Below are 12,170 nucleotides of genomic sequence, written 5' to 3' on the forward strand. Positions count from 1 at the left end.
TAATGGATGTGAGGTGAAAATTTGTGTTGTACTGGGATTTGGATGTGCATGCTACGCTTCTCTACAACGGTTGCATTAACCGCCATCGCCGTCTGGACACGCTCCGCATCTGACTTAAATTACCAACGTCTTATATGCAATGCAGCGTCTCTATCCATGTAGGCCTACTGCTCCCCACAGCATGACCTGTATACCCACGAGAAAAAAAAAACCTGTTGTGCATCAACACGGAAGGAAACATGTTTGGCTATCCAGCCTATAGAAATATTACACATATACATGTGTGGTGTCTGTTCTGTCGGACACATCCGGATGGCTGAGGTGGCTAAGGCAACCGTTCTAGGGAAGTGAAGCATTTGGGTTTAAGCCCAGTCTGGTACAAATTGTCAACTCGCATCAACACCCATAGCAGCTGACTCTCGGTGGCAGTAATTTTCCCCAAATCAAGGTACTCACACTACATCCCTGACAGAGAGGCATGTGAAAAGTCCACTGTTTGGATTACCTCTCCAGCACTGACAGTCTCACCACAAACAAACTGATTTACGCATCTATCACATCCTGTGGTGAGGTGTCACAGCAGCATCCATTACTAGGTGTGACGGTGTCCCAGGCTGTATGCATGAGACAGGCGAAATACCCTCAGACTTCAAGAAGAATATGATAATTCCAATCTCAAAGAAAACAGGTGCTTGTTAGTGTAAATATTAGTGGATTATAAGTTTAATAAGACCTGATTGCAAAATACTATTGCAAATCCTTTACTGAAGAATGGAATAACTGGTAGAAGCCGACGTGCTGAAAGATCAGTTTGGATTCAGAAGAAATATAGAAGCATGGGAGGGAATACTGATGCTATGGCTTCACTTAGAAGATAGGTTGAGAAAAGGCAAACCTATGTTTATAGAATTTGTAGACTTAGAGAAAGCTTTTGACAGTGTTGAGTGGAATACTCTCTTTGAAATTCTGTGGGTAGCAAATGTAAAATACAGGGAGAGAATGGATATTTACAACTTGTACAGAAACCAGATGGCATTATAAGAGTTGAGGGGCACGAAAGGGAAGCAGTGGTAGACAAGGGAGTGAGACAGGATTGTAGCCCATTCCCTATGTTATTCAATCTGTACATAGAGTAAGCAGTAAAGGAAATGAAAGAAACTTTGGAGCAGGAATTGAAGTCCAGGGAGAAGAAATAAAAACTTTAAGATTTGCCAGTGACATTGTAATTCTGTCTGAGATGGCAGAGTACTTGGAAGAGCAGTTGAACGGTTTGGACAGTGTCTTGAAAGGAGGATATAAGATGAACATCAACAAAAGCAAAATGAGGATAATGGAATGTAGTTGAATTAAATCAAGTGATACTGAGGAATTAGATTAGGAAATGAGACATTTAAAGTAGTAGATGGGTTTTGCTATTTGAGCAGCAAGATAACTGATGATGACTGCAGTAGTTAGGTATAAAATGTAGACTGACAATGGCAAGAAAAGCGTTTCTGAAGAAGAGATATTTTGTTAATATTGAACATCAATATAAGTGTCAGGAAGTCTTTTCTGAAAGTATTTGTATGGAGTGTAGCTATGTATGGAATTGAAACATGGATGATAAGCAGTTTAGACAAGAAGAGAAAAGAAGCTTTTGAAATGTGGTGCTACAGAAGAATGCTGAAGATTAGATGGGTAAGTCATGTAACTTATGAGGAAGTAGCGAATAGAATTGGGGAGCAAGGAAATTTGTGGCACAACATGATTAGATGAAGGGATTGATTGATGGAACATATTCTGAGACACCAAGGGATCAAAAATGTAATATTAGAGGGAAGTATGTGGGGGGGGGGGGGTAAAAATCATAGAGGGAGACGGAGGAGGTGAATACAGTACGCAGATTTGAAAGGATGTAAGTTGCAGTACTTATCTGTGAGATTAAGAGGCTTGCACAGGATAGAGTAGCATGGAGAGCTGCATCAAACCAATCTTCAGACTGAAGACGGTAACAACAACAACAACATATATATGTAACACTTCCATTTTGATTGTATTCCACTCCTCTTTTACTGAACTGCTCGCAACTGCTTCAGAAAATTTGCATTTCATCTCAGTCTGCCCTGTATTTTAAGTATCCCATTTTATTGTTTACTACAATTCATAGAATGTTACATTTGTTCACCCTCTTATTGATAAACCTCTCCTGAAGAAATCCTTCCTGGAGAGCCAAAGGGGGTTAGTTTACTTCCAAAATTCTTTGATAAGAAAATGGCCATTGGATTACTTTTATAAGACCGTATGCCCCACAGCTACCCTTTGTGTCTATCATGCTATGGCTTCCATTGCCTTCTGCTTGCTCTCGTCATTGATCACTGCTAGTTCTTTTGCATTTGGGATCAATTTCCCACCTTCTTTTGGCAAGGCTGTTGATAGAATGAGAATGACTCCTTGTAGTGGAACTCTTTGGCACCAGAGCTTATGATTTTTTATTCAAAATCAAATGAGTGTTTGGGACTGAACTATAGATCCAGTATCTTTATGCTGATGGTATAAGATGGTAATCCTACGTGTAACTATTTCTGTCTTCATGTGTTGCACAGTGTTTTTCAGTCCCTGTGGGTCCATCATAAGGATAATTTGCTTCTTACATTCTTTCCTTGTTTCTGAATGAGATAATTTAATATGTAGAGAAGGTTACAGGAGAGAGAGAGAGAGAGAGAGAGAGAGAGAGAGAGAGAGAGAGAGAGAGAGTGTCAAAAATCATAGCTTTGTTATGCTACATGCTATGTCAGAAAGAAGCTCACATAGCTTATGAATGCATTCACATTAAATTACTTTAAAACATCTGCCCGAAGGAGGATGGAGAGGAAGGCCAGTGCTAACATGGGAAAAATACATATTGGAAGCCATGGAAGATTGGAACAAAAGAGGCCTGTGGAGATCAAAAATGGCTAACTCCTAAGGGAAAACACCGAAGGTGAAGAACAAGAAAAAGTCTGCCATTGCACAGCACATACCTGGCACTAAACACATTATTAAATCTTCATTGATCCACTATGGATCGTGGGACGACGGCTGGCATGAACTTCTTGATGCAATAATTTACCATCAGCCGTATGTATTGTAGAAATTTATTTTATTTTATGAACTTCTATGTGCCACCAGTTTCGGCATTACATTGATGCTATCTTTAGGCCCCACTCGTCATAGTTGTAAAATCGCTATACACGGAAGGAGCCATATAACTGGATCTGTGAATCAAATCGTCCTGCAACAGCTCTTGGTGGCCAGGCGACACAGACTTGCCTGGCCACCAAGAGCTGTTGCAGCTGTGGCTCCTTCCATGTATAGCGATTTTATGACTATGACGAGTGGGGCCTGAAGGTGGCATCAATGTAATGCTGAAACTGGTAGCACATAGAAGTTCATAAAATAAAATAAATTTCTACAATACATACGGCTGTTGGTAAATTATTGCATCAAGAAACACATTATTAGTCATACAATACAATCTGATAGTACTACAATATTATGAAAAGGATAGATTGCTACTCACCATATAGTGGAGACATTGAGTTGCAGACAGCCTCAACAAAAATACTGCTATACATTTAGGCTTTCAGCCATGCAGCCTTCTTCCAAAGTAGAAAACACACACACACACACACACACACACACACACACACACACACACGTACAAGACGACCACTGTGTCTGGCCACTGAGGCCAGACTCAGCAGCCAGAGGTGGTCGTGTGTGTGTTTTGGGTGTGCACACACAAGCTTTCAACTTTAGAAGATTGCCTTTTGGCCAAAAGCTTAAATGTATAGCATTATTTTTGCTGTGCCCATCTGCAACCCAATGTCTCCAGTATGCGGTGAGTAGCAATATGTCCTTTTCATAATATTGTTGTTATTCCATCCTGGATTTTCCATTGTTTGAATTTGACTGTACTACGTATTCAGCCTAAGTCAAGAATCTAGATGTGTTAGAGCAAATAGAAATAAATGCCCATAAAAACAAAAGACTGAAATCTAAGCACATTTAGCATGTAGATTTTGCAAGTCAGAATTATTTTAGTCATTTTAAATTTTATTGTAACTTAAAAGTGTAAGGACATTTGTTTTTATCTACAAAGAAACATGTATACCATAAGGGAAATGTGTTTTGTAACATCAAGGAATGTTCCTTATTGTTTACATTTTAAATTTCTTACATCTGCTCACTGTTTCCTTTTCTTTTGTTTTCTTTGCTCCCCAGAGTTCCAACATTTAAGATGTAGTAATCACATAACAGGAACACACATTTCAATGTCATCTTGCTCAAGAGCAAGAGAACTGATAAACAAGTAAGTTACATCAGATGATGAACCCATAGGGTTGTACAGAGTGGCGCACATAAAACCGGCCCGAACCGGAATGCGAATGCGCATGAATAGCATTACTAGCTTGTCAGTTTCTATGCCACCTTTCAACAGCAGTAGCGTGTGAGTAGTTCATACGGAAAGTAGTTGTTATAAACTGTGTACTTCATTGTCATACCTTACTCCATGGAAGAATGTTTGTTCATTGTTTAAGAATATGTGCGGTCTGACTCCATTAATTGTTCATGACACTTTTCATGAAAAGTTTCGTGAAAGTAATATTCCTCCAAAGTCAACGATTCAGGATCTAGTGAGAAAGTGGTGTTCGACAGGCAGTGTTGTTAATTCAAAGAGAAATAAGGCACCGACTGTATGTACACCTGAAGTTGTGGCAAACATGATGGCACACATTGAAAGAAGTCCCTGCAAGTCAACACAACCATTATCACAGCGATGTGGAATATCTCGCAGGTAATATCAAGGCATCCTTCATGACTTAAAAATGAAACCTTACTGTGCGAGTGTTGTTCAGCAAATAAAAGAAGCGGACACATTACTGTAATTGGTTGCTGGAAAATGTCGCTGGGGGACATGTTGATCCGTTCCTCCTTTTTCCGACAGATAGGATTATTGGACCATTGTTCTTCAACAAAACTCAACACACTTGCAACTCTACAATGAATTTTCGGCTCTGTTAACACCAAACAAAAAATGTTGTGCATATTTCCAGCAAGATGGGGCAACTTCTCATATGTCGGATTTGTCCTTAGCTTGTATACATACTAATTTTACAGAAGATGGGACCACTAGTAAGGGCTTGTGGTCACTCCGCTCTCCCGACTTGTCACCATGTGACTTTTACCTCTGGGGATTTCTAAAGGCTAGAGTCTACCACAACAATCCCAGAACACTTGACACATTAAAAAACAACGCATATGAAGAAATTTTGAACATTCCTCAAAGAGTACTGAAAAGCGCTTTCCTTGACATGCTTTGACGTGCACAACTTTGCTTGGATGTTGGCAGAGAACATTTTGAACATAGACTTTAAATTCCTTTCTGAAATATGCTTATTAAACTAATAAAAGTAAATCTGTTACTTAAACTGTTAATTACATAGTTAATAATGAAACTGTGCAATAAAAATGTAAGAAAGCTATGACGTAAGTTGATTTTCTTCATTCATATTCCTTTCAGTGCAGGGGCTTGTTTTGTGTGTGCCACTCTGTGTAACATAAATGGACACAAACATTTGAGACTGAAGTCGTTGTTTACCATACTTCTTGTGTATTTGTTAGAATCGGGTTCACCCCTACGAATTATAGACCAAATTAATCAACTAAATTGATTATGAGGCAGTAATCTCAACAATCATTGACTGATCCCTCTGAAAGAAATGTAGCAGAAACCATTGGAACAAGCCACTGTTTTAAACATAACAGGAAACACTAATAATTCAGCCAGAGATAAGGGATCACATGAGTAGACTTTAGGGAATATTTCATTTACCTAATTTCATACTCAGCAAAGGTTCGTTTCATGTACTTATCTAAATGTGAACAGATTTATTGGCATTGCGTTTGTTAATATGGTGTAATACCTAGTGTATCTTACAGATGACTTTTGTTGCTTTTCTGTATTAACTGTTGGGATGATAAGATTTGCAAACAGGCACAATCAAAAGACACTTACACGTAAGCTTTTGGCCAGAGCCTTTGTCAGAGAAAGAGAAACACACACCATTCATTCATATAAGCAAGCACACCTCTCTCACACGGCTGGCAACTCTGTCACTTTGGGCCAGAATGCAACTATCTCATGGGATGGTACCAGCAGTCTGAACGGTATGGGGAATGGTAGGTGATAAGACTGAGGGGGTCGAAATTGTTACGTGGAGGGTGTGAGGACAGTATGTTACCGTAGGTCGAGGCTGGGATAATTACAAGAGTGGAGAATGTTTTGTAATCCATCTGCGCAGTTCAGAAAAACTGGTGGTGGAGGTGAGGATTCCATATGGCTCAGGTAGTGAAACAGCCACTGAAATCAAGGATGTTATGTTCAGCTGCATGATGTGACACAGAATGGTCTACTTTGATTTTGGCCACAGTTTGGCGGTGGCCATTCATCATGGTAGGCAGCTGGTTGGTTGTCGTACCAGTATAAAAAGCTGGAATGGGAAGTCCTGTCATAAGTTTATCCTACCCCATCAGGGGCTGGGTCACCTGTGAAGGCAGCCATTCATTTACCAGCTTTACTGCAATCGTTGCACATTCTTGATTTCGGTGGCTGCTTTTGGAGTTATTTTTATGACACATTCTCAGCTTCCATAATTTATTCGAACTCAACCTACAGTAATATACTGTCCCCACACCCTTCACCCAGCAGTTTCCACCCCCTCTGTCCTATCACCTCCTCTCCAACCCTGTCTCCTACATTCTTTGTTTGCCACTCTCAGCCAATGCACCTGCCTATCTTACCCTGCTCCTCCCCCTTTCATTCAGTTTTCCCCACCTCCTTGCCTCACAACCTCTTGACACTGCGCCCGTTGGCATTCTAGTAATTTGAGTAGTAGGAATGTGGATATAGCAGTATTTTGATTAACGTATCACTGTATCCTAATTTATAAGGCTGAAGTGCCTGTCTCATGAAAATGCATGTTTCTGTGCCAGTGGAATGCTTATTTTACTTTCACATAATCTTGGAAATTTCTTTTAAAAATCTGCATTATCTGTATGTTGTTAAATATGATGATAATTTTTCTTTCAGTTCAATGCAGTACTGATACAGAGATGAATTTAATACTTGTTACCCATCTTACAGGCACGTTAAATCTACGATAGGAAACATCTCTCTCATAGACAGGTTCAGAAAGAAAAATGAAGATGCAGAAATTTCTCCTGAGGAACAAGTATTTGGATTTTGGATGGAATACTTCGTGGAATCAACAAAAACAGAAGTGGGAGATAGCATAAGATTTCCTGTAAGTAATATTGTTATCAGTGGCCATACTGATTTGGCATTTATTAATGTTACTGAGATTTTCTGCTCCCAGATATGATGTAACTTCATCTGCTTTTTGTGTGTAACTCATCCTTAAAGTCAAACAATGGAAAGTTTAGGATAGAACAACAACAATATGAAACAGATAGATTCGTACTCACCATATAGAGGAGGCACTTAGTTGCATGAAGACAAAATGGGAAAGAGAACTAAAATATTAAAGCTCACAGACGAAGTCCTTCTGGAGTAGAATACATACACATATTGACACAAGCACAACCACTGTCTCAGGGTGCCAGAACCTGACTGTTAAACAATATTTTATACTTAAAGAGGAATTTGTTACCATTTAATACAAATTTATCAGAAATGCTTTCCTTGCTGTAGACAGTCTGCGTTTTATATCCTGGTTTAATTCAACTACTTTCCATTACCTGTTCTTTCAAGTTCTTTGCTCATTCTGACAGGATTATGTTGTCATCGGCGAACCTCAAAATTTTATTTCTTCTCCCAGAGTAACTATCTAACTCAAAGCTGATAAACATGCTGTAATCAACAGCATTCAAGAACTGCAGATGAAGATAGCGTGATGGAAGAACTTAATAAAATGGGAAAGTCAGAAATTAATCTCATTCTGGCCTCCTTTATTTAAGACCTTAAAAAGATGGAAAGAATCTCTGAACAATTACCCTAATACAGCCACTCCATAAGAAGGAGAACAAAAGTAATGTTAATAATCACAGAGGAATTTCCCAACTTTTTTTTCTGCACAAAATACAATACAAAGTGCTTCAGACCAAGGTAGAAGAAAGATTGGATCATGATCTGGGCAAGTACCAAATTCGGTTCTAGAAAGGGGTGATCACGTCCTTAACAGACTTTCAGCTTTAAGAAAATCCTTAAGATGTTGGGCTGAAACAAATTTGTAGCTGTTTTTGTTAACTTTAAGAAACTCTGTAACACTGTAAATAGAGAGGCAGTGCTTGAAGTTCTGGAAGGGTACGAACTGGATATAAAACTAGGTATTATCACCAAGCAATGCTTACAAACACCAAACTAAAGGCTAACTTCATGAGAGATCATGGATTCCTTTGAGATCAAGACTGGGATGAGACCAAGGTGAGCTGTCACTAGTACTATTCAATTGTGTCTAGGCAAAGGTGATGAGGAAATGAAAAAAAAAAAAATAATCCTGGATCCATAAGCATTTCACCTTGGAAGATGCTGTATGTAGATGATGTTGTATTTGCTTGTGACTTGGAAAAGAGCAAAGGAAAGAACAGAAGAGCTCTAAAGAACAGGCAAAATGACAGGACAACAAATCTCTCTCTGTAAGACTGGATTTATGACCAACTTTAAAAATGCTTGTAATACTTTCCATAGTGATGAGTGAAAATTAAAAACAAAGAATTCAATTGAGTGAATTGGAGAAGTTTATGATTAAAGAGAATGCAAGAAAAATGAAGATCACTTATCAGCTAACTTAAAATACCTATATAACAAGAAACTGCTCTTGTATGAGTCTAAATTAAAAACTGTTGACATAGTTCATAAACAAGAGTGCTTATGTGCTGCAGAAACAATGGAGATAATCAAAACGGTAGACCTGGAGGACAGTAAAAAAGTAAAGAGGGAGATACTCCAAAAATTCATCAGTTTGGTTAGAAGTGTCTTACAAAATCTGTATCAGAAGACAGGACAATTTATGGCATTGTTAAAAGAAGAAGAAGAAGAAGAAGAAGAAGACTATAGTTTTATAGAAATTTATTATGAATGGGTGAAAACATATTTTATATGCTTATATACAGTTAACTGACAGTACAGTTGAATTAAGTCTCTGATATCTTGTTACAGTTACTTAATATTTGTGTGGTGATTTTTTTTTAGTGTAATCTAGGGGCAGCACACACACACACACACACACACACACACACACACACACACACACACTGATTACCTGATGTTGTTGATTGCCTATTTTTATGTTACTCTATTTTCTCTCCTACCCTACCAGTAGGGATGAAATGTCACCATTGTATTCACTGATCAGGTTACAACCCCAAATGACTTTGAGTGTTACATTAATAATGGCCATTTTTTATTGTTTTCCATGTCATCACCTTCCCAAACCCACCCACGCATTGGGGTTAGGCCAGGTTTTCACCCCTTGGTGCTTCCAGATAGTAAGTTGTATGTGCACCAAGTTTGGCTGAATTTAACGTGCACATTTTACTATGAGGGTTTATACATTACCCATTTCCCACCCCCACTACCACTCCAACACCCACCTGTATCAGTTAGTTTTTGTCATGATTGTCACCATTCAGTTTAACAACCCTCAATACTATCGATCTGACATACGTATGCGAGTCATTTTCAACTTTTTTTTTTTTTTTTTTTTTTTTTTCTGTCACCCAACTGCACCACCATCAATCCCCAACGATGAAATACTCGCAATCCTAGCAGTGGTTGGGCACTTAGTCTCCCCCTTCCCTCCTCTTCACCCTACCTCATTTTTACCGTATATATTATTCCAGATTGTAGGTCATATTAGTACCAAATTTTGCTAAAAAGTTATATTTTTCATGCGACCCTTTCTTACAGCCACTCTCATCCCTTGGGGCTAAAATGACATTGAGACTCACCAATTAGCACAGCAACTCTGAAAACTACATGTCTGGCAGTAGTGTAGTTTGTTTTCAAATATTTTTATGCAACACCTCCTACACACTCCTAACTGTGCAAAGGGCTCTTTTACTTCAACAATGTATTTTTACAGATAACTTTAAAATTGTGGCACATAATTGTTGGTCAGTGCTTAACTTAAAGGGGGAAATATTTAGCACTGCTGCAACATGCATAAAAAAGTATTTGACACTAACCTAGCTTAACTATATTTGTCTTTGTGTCCTACTGTACTGCCATCATCTGGGTTCCTCTCATCCTGCAGTCTGAGTGACCTGCCATTCCTTTCTTTTTAACTTTCCCCAATCTGGAAGGAAGGAGCTAGTAATTTCAAAAGCTTCAACACTAAAATATATTTTTATATGTACCTATCAGCAGTATTAAATATTTTTCCTTGTGAAGGTATGTAGAGGTCAGTAATTCTGACTCCTAGTTTGTGCAGATTTCTTGAGTGAATGTTTTGGATAATAATCGCATACACACCAATATTGACTGAAAATACTACAGCCATTATACATTTATGCTTACATGTCACAATTTTCCCACTCCCTACCCACCATTATATAGAGATGCTAGTGGTATCTTACCCTATGGTAACTGTCTCAAATATTAAGTAATTTGTGTACCAAGTTTAATTGAAATTACTCCATGCACTTCAGAGCTATGTGCTTGAATTATCTAACCTATGAGTTTGCAGTCGTACACTAAAGTAGTAACAACTTTTTCTTTCTTTCCATTTTGGAGAGAACCTTAGCCATTGCCTGCAGTTTCAAGCTGTTTGTATTAAGTGTGCTCTTGATTCTCTTATTTTTCCTCACTTCGTGCTTTCACAGTACACATTTTTGTCTATGAATATTAATGCTGTGCTTGACTGTTTAACCAAGTGATCTCTTCTGCTATAGTCATGTGAATATGTGGCATGTGTCTCTGATGTCACAATTTTGTGGAGAGCTCATACTGTAGGTTTGGGTGCAGTACACTGAGGTATGTGGTTTGTTGGAACTTTCAGGGAAACTTTTGTGCAGTTCACACACTTAGGATGTAAATACTCATCACTTTAAGCAGCACTCATCTATTCATATTTTATGTAAAGAACTCTTTTGGAGTTCAAGATTATGTTAGGTTTCTGGCACAAAAGAAGAGAAAATAAAAAATAACAAGCTCATGACTCAGCAGTCAAGAGTTATGAATGATGCAAGCAACTGCACACTGTTTAGGTGTTTGTCAGATGTTAAGATTTGTTGGAAGCAAGATTTTTAGCCACATGTATTCTTGCAGATGCTATATGGAGTGTCTTGAGGGAAAGAGAACTTAATGAGATTGAAGGATTATGGCTCAGGAAATAACAGTTTAGGTAGGTGAAACAAAAGCAAAGTATTTGGAAAATGGGTAGGTTAATAAGGTAATATGTGCATATGCATCTTGTAAACTGTAACTTATGCTGAAGGCACCATTTCACAGTAGAATCTCTGATGTGGTCCATAACAAAATCTGGTTGTTAAAAGCTGTTTCTGGATAAATACTACTACATTTGGTGTACCCCTTTATTAAACACTCTTGTAGTTGTCTCACAGCAAAATTCATACTGAGTGTTCCATTGAATACCAGCTGTTTTGAGCTGTCTGCATGAGCTATATGTATGAGCACATGATGCTTTCCCATTATTTCCTTAGCTTTATTTTCACTATTATGGCCCTTCCAATACTGTTATCACTCTGGAACCCTTTGCCTTCAACCACTGTTTCTTTCCTGAGTAGGCCCTAGTTTTTGTTTCTTCATGTCGCGTGCAGTATTCTCAGTGAGTTGTCTAAGTCTTTTGTTCACTAGTGTTGTCTTGTCAGCTCACTATTACTAACTTTCACCTCACATCATTGTATTTGCTGTTTGTAGATAAGAATGGCTCATATTTTGCAGCTGAAATTTATTCTTTAGTTTAATCAAACATGTTTCAAATAATTATTTATGGGTTCTTCTGTGATCTATAAAATAACACAAACATAAATTTCAGTTGGAAAAGATGGGTAATAGATCTACTTTTCTACAAGAAAAACAATGCGAAGTAGCAAGTGAGGAATATTGACTGTAAGCATTAACAATATCTCTTTTCTTTATAATTCTTTACACCTGTAGTGTACCTCTT

General features: G+C 38.2%; 1 protein-coding gene across 1 annotated transcript in view; it reads left to right on the forward strand.

The window, feature by feature from the left end:
- The window catches only part of LOC126246203 (mitogen-activated protein kinase kinase kinase 15), a 188,760-nt gene that overhangs the window by 37,956 nt on the left and 138,634 nt on the right, over positions 1–12,170 (forward strand). Inside the window, exon 8 of the mRNA XM_049948376.1 lies at positions 7,166–7,325. Coding sequence (XP_049804333.1) covers positions 7,166–7,325 — 160 coding nt within the window. The remainder of the gene's footprint in view (positions 1–7,165; positions 7,326–12,170) is intronic.

Source organism: Schistocerca nitens, chromosome 1 (genome assembly GCF_023898315.1).
Source record: "Schistocerca nitens isolate TAMUIC-IGC-003100 chromosome 1, iqSchNite1.1, whole genome shotgun sequence".
Classification (NCBI taxonomy): Eukaryota; Metazoa; Arthropoda; class Insecta; order Orthoptera; family Acrididae; genus Schistocerca; species Schistocerca nitens.